This window comes from Colossoma macropomum, unplaced genomic scaffold (assembly GCF_904425465.1).
Source record: "Colossoma macropomum unplaced genomic scaffold, Colossoma_macropomum, whole genome shotgun sequence".
Classification (NCBI taxonomy): Eukaryota; Metazoa; Chordata; class Actinopteri; order Characiformes; family Serrasalmidae; genus Colossoma; species Colossoma macropomum.
Genome location: NW_023494793.1, coordinates 23,598,944 through 23,614,889, shown reverse-complemented (window position 1 = coordinate 23,614,889; position 15,946 = coordinate 23,598,944). Strand labels below are relative to the sequence as shown.

At 39.2% G+C, this 15,946-nt stretch overlaps 1 protein-coding gene across 1 annotated transcript in view; it reads left to right on the top strand.

The window, feature by feature from the left end:
• Positions 1 to 15,946, top strand: part of LOC118813525 (rasGAP-activating-like protein 1) — a 48,254-nt gene that overhangs the window by 5,426 nt on the left and 26,882 nt on the right. Inside the window, 5 exon segments of the mRNA XM_036578906.1 lie at positions 5,778 to 5,907; positions 9,059 to 9,140; positions 11,073 to 11,213; positions 14,450 to 14,541; positions 14,848 to 14,965. Coding sequence (XP_036434799.1) covers positions 5,778 to 5,907; positions 9,059 to 9,140; positions 11,073 to 11,213; positions 14,450 to 14,541; positions 14,848 to 14,965 — 563 coding nt within the window.

Genomic DNA, 15,946 nt, shown 5'->3' with positions numbered 1-15,946 from the left:
TACTTAATTAGTTTTTGTTAGCTTATTAAATCTGCTTCAGCCATATCTAAAACCATAGTACTTGTTTAAAATTGGTAGATTTTATTAAACAATATTAAAATGAAATATGTGCCAGTCAATCACAGTTAATGGCCATATCACACTTAATGTCCTTGAACAGGGCTATGCCTCTGTGTGCAGGTCAGCGGTAGCTAGCAAATTGACAGGGTTCTGGTAAGTCATTTCTTGAGTGAAAGGAGTACCTGAGGTGGATGGCGGGAAGGTGTGCAGGGGGCTGAGGGTGGCGCAGTGGCACTTACTGTCTACAAAGGGGGTCTTAGACTTAAAAAAGTTTGAGAACTGCTACTCAAAACCATTTCATGGAATGTTGCATGCACAAGATATATATATATATAGAGAGAGAGAGACAGACCTGCGGTGAATATTCACTGACTTCTGATAGGACAGCATTCCCATGCCCTTATGCATCCCTGCTTCCATTTAAAGCTTTATCTGAGTGATTGAATGGACAAGTGACTTTTAAGGTTACGTTGACCTAAAATGCGGCCTCTCTCATAGGCTGTCCATAAATTTAGTTTAGCGTTTTATCCGTCTGCCTTCATCAGTAGCGTATTTGTAGAAAGACAAACATTCACCTTTAGTGTCTGCCTGTCAGAGTTTGAAGAATGTGGTGCCGTTGAGCTGTCCCTGCTCCACTCACGAATGCATTCTTCCATTGCTACTCTTGCAACTAGCTTTTAAGAATGCTAACAATATTCCATTCAACCTAATAAGAAATTGTAACAGCTGAGGTTGTGACAGAATAGCTAAATTTAGAAAGTGAAAGGTCACACTGTTAGGATAGACTGCATGTAGTTTGTATTTGTCATGTAAGTGAGCTAACATTTGCATGGTGGCAAAATGTATGTTATTGTTTCCAGCAAGTCTAGCGTTGATTAGCCACAACAACATCACAAAGCATGTTCACAAATAATGTAACTGCGATTAGCTCACTAAACGACAGCAGTTAACTTTTTCTGTCAACCCAGGTTTAGATTCTCAAACTATGATTAATCCTTCTAAGCAAACGTGATGTTTAAGATGAGCAGGAGGAGCTGTGAAGTGGCCTATCTAATAACAGTAACTACCACAAGCTGCTAATTTGTGTATTGTGTGAAGTGACTCGAAAAAACAAGAGGAGTCCACTTCCATCAAGCTGTCCCGGATTGGTCAGGAGCTTTGCCATGATTGCTCTAGGAGCTGTTTGTGATCTGAAATCCCAAACCTAACCTTCCCTGGAGTAGATTAGGTGCAGCATAAGTTGCCATGGTGATGTTGCCATGGTGATGTTGACAGAGAACCCAGGGTTGGATCAAACTAAGCCTAAAGTAAGCTGGCTAAGTAAGAAATTATAATGTGAATAATTTGCATGCTTTGACAAAAAACTGAATAGTGCACTATAGTTGCTCATCAGGTTGAATGGGATTTTTGCCAGCATTCTGTAAAGCTTATCCACCCTCACAACAGAGGATTGAATAGGCAAGGTACATAAAGCAACAACGATCTCCTTTACTGTCCTCTTTTTGTATTGAATATGCTTTTGTAGGGATTTGTACTTTAACCTTTACATATTTTGCCTGAATCACTTCACACTCCATTCAGTTTTCATTAACACATTCAGTCTTCATTTCATCTTCCCTTTGGCCATAGTGATAAGGTGAGCTATAAGAAATCAGGCAAGGCTACTAAACTCTAGTGTGAAAGATGCCAGTCTTCCAGACCACCAGCATAAATTGCCCTAATTGCAGGATCTGCGCACATTTAATGGAGTGGCAAAAGAGCCAAACACCATCCCTAATGATGTTAAAATGTTATTCATTAATTTAGTAAGCAACATAACAAGCAAAGTCTCCTGAAGCCATGAGTATGTAACTCAGCCTGAGTACTGGCAGCTTGCACATAATCATTAATTGGGCTTGAGGAGAGCCAGGCCGATCTGTTGTGAGCACTGCATGAGCTGTTTCCACTGCCATGGCTCTGCCTGGCCAGGAGATATTGTCGCCTGGAAAATGAAGCTAAGCCATATACGACCCCACGCCGAACACTTCATTAGTGGACTCTGCCTAGTGTGCTCCAGACTCACACAAATGGAAGAGCAATACCAAGAGTGAGGAAGATGAGGATCAAGGCATAGCAGATTTCATTTGGCCTTTATTTTGTTCTTAACAGTCTGGAGTTTTTTGCATTTTGCTGTACATTGCATAATGATTTAAAGACCTAAGGAATGCAATATTATATTGGACATTAAACTAAACTTTGAATGAAAAAGATAGAAATATAATAAAATATTTCTTAAAACCACTGATCAGACCTGAGAACAGTCTGGGCATGTCCCTCCTATTCTAATGGGCACACTTGATTGACATCTCAATGTCTAGCACTCCCTGCTTACTACGCCACTGAGGCAATACCACAAACAGCACAAGCAGGGAGAAATGAGTGAAACGGGTTCTAAATATACAGATGGTGTTGTAGACATCACTTTGTCCTTTATGTGGCCATGTCTTAAAGAAAGGAAGGTTCTTATTCACTTCACTGCTTGCAAGTCAAACAGATGACAAGCAGGAAGACAGATAGATGAGGTAGCTTGCTTTGTTATGCATGCTAGATTAGCTTTTGCTTGGTTATCTTTCTGTAAGTCTTTCTGACACAAATAGCAGGAGACCATGGGAGAAAGTTTTATTAAAGCTGTATGGGCAAGAGAAGCTACAACAGCAGCTTGTGATTGGTGAGGGTCATGGTTATGCAAGCTTTATCCAAGATTAGGACGACCCAGTTTACATCAAAAGAGGAGAATTATGGTCATATGAAATGTCTAGTTACTGGACCTTGGAAAGTTATTTTTAGGACTTACTTTGTACATGTACATTGTTTGCTTATAAGAATAAGATTAACTTAAATAAATTAATTTAGTTAATTGCACTTAATTTTGGTTCCCTTGGACTTGAACTGAAACGTAAAAAAATTATATTAGGAATATCGTCTCCCCTGCATTTTTTCCCTTTGTTACGATGTTTGGGACAAAAATGTAAAGAGCATTTTTCCTACCATTTAAGACAATATGCTCTTCTAACCTACTTACAAACACAAATGTGGTGTTGATTAAAAGTTTGGAATTCATGCCTAAAACAGAAGTGTTATTTATTTAAAAGGGCTACAAAAGAGAGATTATTCAACAAACTGTAAGAAGACATGTATAGTGCTTATACAGACCTAGGAGAATTTATAAGAGAACGTCCTGTTTGTTCAGACTTTGTTGTGTGTCTAAATATGAGCTCTACAGGCTTTATTGGCAATAAAAAGCACCACAGGGCTACTACAGCCTCCATGGTGTTAATGCAGGCCTCAGTGAATTAATGACCAGCTTTGTGCTCAAACATGATCAAATCAGCATCTCCGTAAACTTGCTTGCGTGTGATCTTCTGCTGTCCAGATCTAACCATGGCAACAGGAGGAGTCTGTTGGATATAAATAGAGGCATATTTAAAGAAGAACATATCTGCAAGTGCTTAAACATTGAAAGGCAAGGACAGAAAAACAGTTCACCAAAAATAGATAATAATCCCCACTGTCCTCAACTGTGCATTCAGAAATTATTTCGTCACTCTTATATGAAAACTACTAACTCCTTTTTTCTTTTTTACGTGTTTGTATAAAATGTTAAGTTCCCCTAAACGTCAGTTTTGACTTTGAGACTGTTCATTCATTCTCCTATAAAATTATGTTTCCAGAGAGACAACGTTTTGGTGCTCTCTCAACAAGATAAGCTCCATACTGGTCTTTGGAGAGATGCCATAGAATAATCACATCTTAAAAAAGATGGTTCTGCAAGGGTTCTTTAGTAAAGAAAATGGAACAGTGAACACTCCAAGAACAGTTTGCATGATGAAAGGTTCTTTGCATCGTGAAAAGTTTCTTCAGATTGATGGAAAATGTGCATGAATGTGCTATAGACAGTCCTATGTAGAACCTTTTTGAAAAGGGTTCTATATAGCACCCAAAAGGGTTTTTCTATTGTTACAAGCTTGACATCATTTTCCAAAAAGGTTCTATATAGAACCACCTACAGCACATTTTCCATCAATCCAAAGAACCCTTTTCTTTACTAAAGAACCCTTGAAGAACTATCTTTTTTAAGCGTGAATTCTTGTTTCCCTAAAAAAACGTTGGTAAGTGAGACATATGAGTGAGAGTGCGATAAGAACCTGTAAGTAATGTAACGGTATACACTTTTTTAATATATATACGGTGTACACTCTATAAATAAATATACGATGTACACTCTATAAATAAATAAATATATATATGAAATATATATATGAAATATATGAAATTCTGTCTAGTTAGAATGCTTCTGCAGTACTTTTGTCTTATCTGGAGTTAAGATAACAAACTTTTCTATTCTATTATAGCTTTTGCCCTAAATTCAGTCCTTACTGCAGTTGTCATGGTGACTAAACAGATAAGAAAAGCTTTCAGAGTTACAAATGTCTTGGTAATGTGGCCCCAGGTTCTCAAAGAGGTGCTTAAAGTCAAGAACAGAGTGACAATTTAATTCATACAAAAAAAAAATCACACTACAAGCAGGGAGTCATGGTGCCTCTTTTTTATTGGCTGCATCTGAAACAGACTCCTTCTCCATTCTCACTATGCAAAAATAGCCTCCTCCATATGAGGGGGATCATGAGTCATTTTGGGTGCAAATTGTGTAGCAGTGACATCACAGCAGCCTTCAGAGGCCCTCACATCTTCCTAGCATGCACTGGACTCACATGAATCACTACAGCAGCCTGCCAGAGCTTAGTCACCCTCCCCCACAAGATCATGAGAAGCTCATGGTTTGCTCTCTCTCGCACTCACCCTGTTTGGTTTGGCCAGAAAGTACCTACACCTCCATGAAGCTGCCCACTATGTGGTCAGAAATGGAATAAAAATGCTACTATTCGTTTGTGCTGCATTTGTGCTGGTTTGTGCCATAGAAATCATCATTTGTACTGGCACCATTTTGAACTGGAGAATTAAAACAGCACAAATGTTTCTATTAACGGCACAAACAGCACAAATGAATGAGACTGTTTTGTTGTGATTTGCACGTTGATGGGCTGATGAATTTCTCCCAAGTTTCCGCTTTATAGCAGGCTGAAGCAGGTTGTCTTACAGTATCTCCCTCTATTTTGCACCATCCGTCTGAGTTTTGAGGGATGGCCTTGTCTAGGCAGTGCCTGGGTGTGATGATGCCATTTCCATTTCCTCACAGTCGATCCAACAGTTCTCACTGGGATATCCAAACACTTCAGTATTACTTTGTAGCTTCCCACTATCTTGTGCATGTCTATAACTTTATCTCAAGAATGTACTTTAGTCTTCATTTTCAGAGCTTTCCTTCACACTCACAGGCTTGTAAACGGTACTTGAATTAAGTGGGTTTTTCATCCAGAAAAGGTAAATTTATGTAATGATTCACAGGTAGAGGCCAATTATAAGCCAGTCATGTCCTCATTACAGCGATATCTTTCATCTGTGTAAACTTGGAGCTTCCACAGCACAGGGCTTGAATACTTATGCAAACAGCATTTTTCAGTTAGTCATTTTTGTCACAGAATGTTTTCTTATGTAAAACCAATATCACTTTAAGATGATTAGATTAAATTAAAATAAAATATGACACAACACAGAATATCAAAGCATCAATATATAATACATAGAGGTAGGTGGAGTTTAATGACTTGTTTCTGCAGGTTTAGATAACTGGTTGAATCTGACTCGTGTGGATCCGGATGAGGAGGTTCAGGGAGAGATCCACGTAGCACTGGAGTTACACAGGGATGCCCAGACCACCTGCCTGCGCTGCCACGTTATAGAGGCCCGGTGAGAGACCTACACACAGACACAGATCTGACTAAGATAAAGTGTGTGAGAATTTTTATGTATTTTTTTTTTTTTAATTATTGAGGACTTCTCATTTTTTTCATATGTTTCATATATTGGCCATCACTGCATTCAGTTAAAGAGCACCATTTGCTCTATAATCTAAACGGGATTAGAGCTCATAACCTCCTAGTTTCTTATCCACAGAGAGTCTGGTAGGTTTTGTCATTTCCAAGACATGCATTCTTTGACAAGAAATGACTGATATCCAAAATGACAGCCACAGAGAGCTGTTTTTGCATGTCATGTAGGCATGACCATTGATAAGACTGGACTGCAACAAAAATAGACAAGCTTGAAACAAGGCGGTATGCATCACCAAACAAACATGCAAGATATCTTATCTACTTGCTTTCAAACAAAACTTTTGAGAGACAGAATGCTATATACTTCACACTTTTTTCATTGCAGTGACTTTAGCTTGGTTTTGTCATTGTGTGCAGACCAGGCAACAGCTTGCTACTGGTGACTAACTTACATTTAGCTGAAAAATAAAATTTGTTTCCCGTCCAACTGATAAAAAGCAGGTGTACAGTGCAGGTAACCAATCAAGAGGTTAACTGACAAAATTCCAGTTGTATGTAATCCATTTGGATGTAAATACCATAAAATTAAAGCTTTGTCAGTATCCAAATATTTATGGACCTGACTGTCAGATGATTGGTGTACCTATGTGAGCAGAGTGTCTGAGGCTGACACAGCAACAGGGACTGCTTAAGTACTGGTGATTTCCATGATGTGATCATGATGTAATTTATAATAATGATAATATCATATTATCATATCACCCACCCCAGAGCGAGGATGCATCTAAGCACAAGAAAAGGGGCATGGACAGTATTCTGTGTGTGGATGTATGTGTGTGTGTGTGTGTGTGCTCAGTGGTGCATGGTAAACCTGCAGCGTCTCTTCTGGTCGTATTATATAGTAATGGAAAAGCTGTCTGGATGCTTCCTGCATGAATGCTCTCTCAGCAGAGCATTGCTGAACGGAGCGCTTCTACAGGTTCATGATCAGCAGTATTACGTTGCATGGAGCCATAAGGAAATTTAATCTGTGGTGAGATGCCAGCGAGGGTCAGCCAAGCTGACAACAAGACCCAGCAATTTTCAGCCAAGGATTTTAAATAAAATGCTAGAGTGCAGGAGTATAGAACTTATTGCGGTAGCTCAAGAGGTTTAGGAAGGAGTTGTTTGGGGTTTATTTTAGCTTGTAGTTGTTTAACAGTGCTACTTTTCTGTTTTAAATGAACGTTAATCAACTTCTCATGTTAAATGAAACATCCGGTAGGTGTTGTTAAAGTGTCAAAGAGGTGTAAAGAAAACCTATTCAAGCTACATCGATTTACAGCCTTACCTCGAATTGGAAAAGAAATGAGCTAAAAACAATATGACTGGGCAAATCCAACAGTAGTTTTCTGAATGCAGGACTGCACATAGACCAATTAACATGACAACTTAAACAAGCATATAGCAACACAGTTTATACATTTCTGCTGCAGAAAGGACTGTGGTTTCATATCAAAGTCTGCTTACAAACTAATATGTTTAGGGACATGACCAGGGAGTTAGTTAAAACTACAACATACTAAGTAAAAAAAAATAGGTAACCACTTTAAAATAAGACCACATCTATAAATGGTCTATGAATGGTTTAAAATCAGTTTAGGTCATAAACCCTTTTAAAATTAATTAAGAAACCGTTATAAAAAGTGCAACAGTGAACTGTTACATTAGATGTATGTGAATATCTGGTGAAGCTCACAGGTTTAATACTGACTGATGAAGAAGACAAAGTAAGATAAGTAACTAGCAAGATCTGAGGTTTAACAGTGTAGATGAAGGTGGGTTCAATATTTGGCAAGCAACAGGTCACTTGCACATTTTATTTATTTGTTTTAACTACTTATTAATGATTCTAAGGTGTTTGTGACCTAATTAATAACCATATACCCTTTATACAGGTAGTTAAATTTTAAAGTGGTACCAAATATAGTTACCTAAATGTGTTGAGAGCTTAAAATGTCTGTGGTTAATCTGAGCTGCCGCCTCCAAATATTAATGCACACAATTCTAGCTTAATGGTAACATAGCACTGAAAAAAATCACGGAGTGCTAGTAGAAATAAGCATCATCATAGTGGTAGTAATTGGATAAACATAGCTACTTATAAAGCAAACTTGAAAAAAGTAATGATCCTGAATTGAATCATATCGGAGCTGAACAACCTGTATCATTAACTATGTTCCAAGATAAGCATCATATCATTTGAAAGAGGGATGAGCCAAAACATTATGACCACTCACAGATGAAGGTTTGTGGAGTCCTCAGCAGTGGTGAGTACCTACCAACAGTTGTCCAAGGAGGAACAAGCCATGAACCGACCACAGGCTGGTCTGAACCGACAGAAGGGCTATAAGTCACCGAAACTTTTTATTACAGTTACCAGAGAAATGTGTCACAGCACACAGTGCATCGTACCCTGTTGCAAAATGGGCTATGTAGCCACAGAGAAGTGATGGCACCAGGATGTACTGTAAGAAGAAGACAAGCCAGTGGAGAGAGTGGGACACTCTGGGTGATTTTCTGCTGAGAAACCCTCAGTCCGGGAATTCATGTGGATATCAATTTGACACGTGCCACCTACTTAAACATTGTTGCAGACCATGTACACAACTTCATGGCAGTGATATTTCCTAATGGCATTGGCCTCTTTCAGCAGGTTAACCCCTTAAACCCCAAGCTTATTACGTACTATGGTGTATTATTCAATAACTCCAGGGACTTCAGTGCAAACTGGCTGAGCTATTTTTAGGTTATAGAACTGTGTAATAAAACTTGGGCCTGCCAGTGGGTGCTTGCCATTTAAGGGCTTAATCAGCCCATATTTTTTGGGAATGGTTCGAGGAACATGATGAAGAGTTCAAGGTATTGCTCTGGCCTCCAAATTCCCCAGATCTCAATCCGATTGAGCATCTGTGGGATGTGCTGGAACAGGTCCCATCCACAGACAGGACTTAAAGGATCTGCTGCTAACATCTTGTTGCTTGTTGTTTGCAATTTTAATTTTTTTCTTTCTTTTTTTTTTTTAGAGACTTGGCCCCTCGTGATATTACTGGTACGTCAGATCCCTTCACCAGAATCCTCTACAACAACCTCAGTGCTGAGACATCAGTGAGTAAGGGTATCTTCATTCCAACTGGTCTGTAATATTCAATAATACATGGAATGGGGAAATGGGGATGGTGGGAGATCATATAAGTAATTATATGATCTCCCACCATCCCAAATAAATTGTCTTTTTTGTTCATTAAATGCAAAGCTAAGAATTGTCTTTTTTGTTCATTATATGCAAAGCTATAAATAGCTCAGCCAGTTTGCATTAAAGTCCCTGTATTTACTGAATAATACGCCTAAGTGTGTAATAACCTAGGATTTTAAGAGGTTAATGATTTTTAAAATGTTTGTGACCTCATTAACAACCATTAAAATACTAATTTTGAAGCTTTCATAAAGCCTTCATAAGGATAGTTTTATCTTAAAGTGGTGCCTTTTATTTACATGCACGTGCCTCACCCCAACTGACGAAAACACATGCAATTAATATTCTGTTTGTAGCAGAGTTAACATATGATTGCAGCAATCTTAAATTATTGTGATCAGCTCAAATCACTGTAATCTGACAATCACACTATATTGCCAAAAGTATTCACTCGTCTGCCTTCAGATGCATATGAACTTGAGTGACATCCCATTCTTAATCCATAGGGTTTAATATGATGTCGGACCACCCTTTGCAGCTATAACAACTTCAACTCTTGGGAAGGGGAAGGCTTTCCACAAGGTTTAGGATTGTGTTTGTGGGAATTTTTGACCATTCTTCCAGAAGCACATTTGTGAGGTCAGACACTGATGTTGGACGAGAAGGCCTGGCTCGCAGTCTCCGCTCTAATTCATCCCAAAGGTGTTCTGTTGGGTTGAGATCAAGACTCTGTGCAGGCCAGTCAAGTTCTTCCACACCAGACTCGCTCATCCATGTCTTTATGCATCTTGCTTTGTGCACTGGTGTGCAGTCATGTTGGAACAGGAAAGGGCCATCCCCAAACTGTTCCCACAAAGTTGGGAGCATGAAATTGTCCAAAATCTCTTGGTATGCTGAAGCATTAAGAGGTCCTTTCACTGGAACTAAGAGGCCGAGCCCAACTCCTGAAAAACAACTCCACACCATAATACCCATTCCACCAAACTTTACACTTGGCACAATGCAGTCAGGCAAGTACCGTTCTCCTGGCAACCATCAAACCCAGACTCGTCCATCGGATGGCCAGACAGACAAGCGTGATTAGTCACTCCAGAGAACACATCTCCACTGCTCTAGAGTCCAGTGGCGGCGTGCTTTACACCACTGCATTCGACACTTTGCATTGCGCTTGGTGATGTAAGGCTTGGATGCAGCTGCTCGGCCATGGAAACCCATTCCATGAAGCTCTCTATGCACTGTTCTTGAGCTAATCTGAAGGCCACATGAAGTCTGGAGGTCTGTGGCGATTGACGTCTGTGCACTATGCGCCTCAGCATCCGCTGACCCCGCTCTGTCATTTTACGTGGCCGACCACTTCGTGGCTGAGTTGCTGTCGTTCCCAATCGCTTCCACTTTGCTATAATACCACTGACAGTTGACTGTGGAATATTTAGTAGTGAGGAAGTTTCACGACTGGACTTGTTGCACAGGTGGCATCCTATCACGGTACCACGCTGGAATTCACTGAGCTCCTGAAAGCGACTCATTCTTTCACAAATGTTTGTAGAAGCAGTCTGCATGCATAGGTGCTTGGTTTTATACACCTGTGGCCGTGGAAGTGATTGGAACACCTGAATTCAATGATTTGGATGGGTGAGTGAATACCTTTGGCAATATAGTGTATGTTATAATTGTGACAGGCCTAATCAAACCCTTCATGAACTTCATCAGGTTTGTCAGACCTGGAAAAACAGAAGTGAACAGCGAATGACTTCTCACAGATCTTCAATTAACAAGCACTCGAATATAGTACATGCTACAGCATGAAAATGTATGTTACTTGTGCTGGTGTGTGGATGTATTAGATCATAAAGAAGACACGCTTCCCGCACTGGGACGAAACCCTGGAGCTGTGTCTGGATGAAGCAGGCGAGGCTGAGTCAGGTTCTGTCACTCTGGAGGTGTGGGACTGGGACATGGTGGGCAAGAATGACTTCCTAGGCAAGGTAAGATCTCCTCAGGGTCTTATACATGGCAAACAACCCACATCAGAGAGATGTTTAATACCTGACAGGAATATGACCTGAAGTGTCATATTCCTTTAAACTCACACAGTGTGAGGTGTGTGATTCTAAAGATGTTTTTTTCCATCAGATAAAACCAGTCTTGTTATATCAGCTTTGGGCTCTGCAGTATCAGTAGTGCTGTGGGGGTTGTTTCGCTGCTCTGCATGATCTGTATGATCAGGAATTCTCCGCTGCAGGGCTTGTGTTTGTCTCACTGTATACTGTCTATCGACTGACAGAACAAAACCTTTTAAACCATTTCTGTTGATCTATCCATTGTCAAATATTCTGCGAAGGGTAGCCAAAGTTGTCAGATTATGCAAAAAAAAAAAAGAAAAAAAGATCCAAAATGGAGATGTTTTTAGATGACAACATATTTATAACCAGGGTTGACATAAGGGGAGGGAAGATCAGGACAATGTAAAGGGCCTAGAAGTAGCAGGGGCCCACAAAGAAACAGGGGCCCTCCTTTTATTTTTTAGGCTTACTGACAGATACTTCATTGAAACACTTCATACATTACATAAAAATAATACAGATGGCTAATTTTAGGGACACATTGACACATTGTGCACATTGACTGTTTGACCTTGGTATGGTAAGCAATAGGTTTCTTAACACAAGTCAGAATATCTGGAAAGCAGTTCAGTTTCTGGCATGACTTGTTTTTGCATAGTTGTTGAATTCAGTGAATTGAATCATTCTACAGCGATAACTTGTTTTCTTGCATTTTATTCTCCAACTGTGCCAGAATGCTTCATTTTCATCTTGAAATAAAATGTACTCCTGGGGGACAATGCCTCCACAGGGTTTGGTTTCTGAATTTGTCACCCTTTTCACTGCTCACGGTTTGCATGTCTGGGCAATAGACTTCTCGCTCTAATTGCTGAGCTATACTGTTTACTGTCTTGGCTGTCTTTTGATTACTTCAGGTTTGGCAAGTACAGTTTCTGCTACGTTTGAGGTTAGGGCTAAGAACGGTTGTTTCTCTGCTGCATTAGCTACATCAGAACCTGGAAAACTTAGCTGCCATGCTTCAGGTTCAGTGTTGCCCCACTGCGTTTTCAAACAGTACGTTTACTTTTGTCACTGGCCTCATCAGGGTGATTCATTCATTAATTCATTCATTTTCTCCTGGACCAAGACAAAGAGAAAACAACACATCCATCTCTACAGCCTGGTGGTAGTGTGTGTTGGATTCCAGGGCTTTTCATTACAGTGGTTAACTTTTTATTGTTGAAGTCAGACAATTGAATTGTTCACTGATTCTCTGATTTGCTTATAAATCAACTAGGCTTTTTGATGTCAGCTGACCAAAGATCATTCCTCCAGTTTACTGAAGATTGTAACTACTTGGGCAACCTTGAAGGACATCCCCATTTCTAAGACAAATTGAACTGTCTGGTCATTTGCCTGCAATTTGGTTCTGCAGGATGAGTGTGCACAGTGCATGCTTCCTGAACAGTTTCTCCTTTTCCTCCATTAGCAGAATGTCAGAACAATGAATAACCGATTTTGAATAACCAATTTATGTTTAAAATAACTGTTTAACGTTTAGAATGTTACTGAAACAAAAAGAAAGCAGGAAATTAAAGGCAGGTTCACAAAAGTTGAATAAGGTGTTTTAAGGCAGGGAAATCACAAATCATGTACAAAGAAGTCAATATATGAGTTACAAATTGTTTATTGATGCTGTAAAGCAAATATAACTTGGAAAAAAATCTGTTAGTCTTGTTTTTTTTAATTGACCCAGTGGACAGTTATACCCAGCAGTAACAAAAGCATGGTATAATTCTGTATTCGTTTTTCATTCAATTTTTACTCATAGCTCTTTGCAAGTGAAGACAAAAGAGTGAAGAATTTCTGTTGATAGTGTAGATTCTAAACATTTAAATCAGTTGTGCTTATTAGCAGGAGATACTTTATTCTGATTTGAATTTGATGAAAAGTTGTGGTTGTGTCTACAGTATTGTTTTGCAGAAAGAAAAAATATGCTTTTCATTTTTGCCATGTCTTTATCTTTCTTGATTTCAAAACTAAAAAAAGTCAAATGTGACTTAAACTTGTCGACCCAGAATGTAAATTGAATGTAAGTGTAATTCATTGCATAATTATATATGTAACTCATTAAATAACATAATAAAGGTAAAAGGCTGAAAAAATGAAAAGAGATCTGTCTGTCTGAAACAATGTAGCATTGCTCAGTAGTGTAGGGTTACCATTTCTAAGACCATTTTTCCACTGCACATCCAAAAACATGACCCAAAAAGGAACCAACAGAACTTATAGTTTTAGTTCTAGATCATTTACCACCTGCTTGAGAGACAGCTAGATCCCTCATAATGTGTTTTGAGTCATTTTGTGCTACTTTAATAAAACAAGACTAAAGCATCTAGTTTGGCTAATTAGCTATCTTGCTTACTAGTCACCTTAGCGGATCACTAGCTGTGCAGTGCACTTCTCTGCTATTAAATGTCTACAACTACACAGAATCATATGTACAATCAACAAAAAAGCTTGTATTTTTCTCTGACAGGTGTGTAAATATGAGCAGAAGCACTCCTTCTGCGAAGGCTAGCATGAATGCTAATACTGTCAGCATTAGCTTCCTAATCAGTTTATGTCATCTTAGTGAACTTTAACAGAGTAATAATTCTGCACCTGGAAGAGTAAAGAATTTGCTAAGTGTTACCAAAGACAGAGAACAACATTCCTAAGTGCCTTAACCCTTTAATGTCCTCACCTAGAAAAAAAGCGATGGAATTTTAATTTTTATATTTTCTATTTCTTTGGGCAATAATAAAAACAATCAATCCTACACCAGTTATGGTTTTTGGTACCTGCTCAAGTTTGGTATCATAAGAACCTTAAGATCTTATGATACCAAACTTGAGCAGCTTATGATACCAAACTTGAGCAGGTACCAAAAACCATAACTGGGACCATCAATCCTAAACCAGTGGCCAATAGACAAAGCACTTTCCCAGTTTCTTGGTGCCAAAGGTTCTGGTACTTTGTGCAATGGAGAAACACCGTAAGTCTAGCTTTATTTTCACCTCATCTAATCAACTTTGCCCTTAACAATGTACTTTGAGTTTCTGTATTGATCATTATTGACAACTCTTGTGGAAAGTCTTGCGCGATTAGCAACATGTGTCTTTTGTGTGTTTGTGCAGGTGGAGATCCCCATGTCTTGCTTGCATAGAACTCCTCTGCTTCAGGGCTGGTTTCGTCTGCTGCCACTGGGAAACTCAGAGGACGATGCCGGGTTAGAGATAGACAGGGGCTAAGGAGTGTGTGTGCATGTTGTGTGTAAATGTGACACCAGGCCAGAAGCATCATTAGCAGATGAGTCACTGTGTGAGTGTGTGGGCGCGTGAGTGATGATGATGATGATGATGCCTCTGGGAATCTCTCATTAGTTTCTCCAGCATGCCACCATTTCAGCACAGTTTTCTAAAACTCATTACATACTCTGCTTGTTCATTCATTTATTCCTTCTTTTTTTCTTCATTCTTTCTTTCTTTCTTTCTTTCTTTCTTGCTTTCCATTGTTCTCCTGCTCTGGTTTTCAGGGGAAAGCTGGGGGCATTGCGGCTAAAGGTGCGTTTAGCCGAGGAGAGGATTCTTCCCTCTCTGTACTATCAGCCTCTCATAGATTTGCTGGTGGAAGCTGTCATCTCACCTACAGAGGTAAAGACAAACAAAAAAGGTGCAGATAATCTAAGGTAGCTCAATTTGAACTATTATGTAATGGATAGTTCCAGTTCTAAGATCTGATTGGCTGAGCCGTGTCTGAAGCTACTGTAAAAGACTCAACACACACACACACACACACACACACACACAATTGTGTTTGAATTTGAATGAAAGTATTTAATTGTTTTAATGCAACATATTAGAAGCTTTAAAAGCATTACTGTTGTTCACAAAATAACCTTTGACTGTTTTGTTGCCTACTGTCAACAAACTCTGTTACTTTGCTGAAGAATGATTTATTTAGGTTGTTATTAATGATAAACTCCATTACAAGTTGAGCATGGGAGTAATTTTATCACACTGTAACATTACTTAACCTCTTTTTGTTCATTTTTTTGTTTTTGGCAAAAAACATCCTAAAATGCCAGTTTATGGTGCATTGTTGTATATCCGTGGGACACAGTGGTGGGCTGCTAAGAAACTGAAAGTTTGACTGAGGTATTGAGGGATGGCATATATAACACAAGATGCAGGGCAATTCACGGCACCCCGGGGGCTGTATGCAAGTGCATACCCTGTATACTCAGATGCTGCACCACTGGTATTTCAGTTATATTGCTACATAAGCTGCTGCGGTTGCAACATACCTTTAGTATATTAAAATGCACTGATGACAATCGGACATGGTTAAAAATTGGCCTGTTAAAAATGAACTGTCTTTTTTTTTGTTGGATTACATTGATTCATCAAAGCGCCACAGAAACACTCACATGGACATGTCAAGATGCCTACGGCACATAGTACAAAAAACATTTTGGTTGGAGGACTCATTTGCATATTGCACGCTTCTGCAATGTCAGTATTTCAAAGGCCAGGATCACAGTAAAGATTAACAGACAATATGTTGTTCAGCGCTGCTTCACACTGCAATGATGTAAGCTGATTGCTTCTTCTTCTGAAGAAGAAAGCTGATTG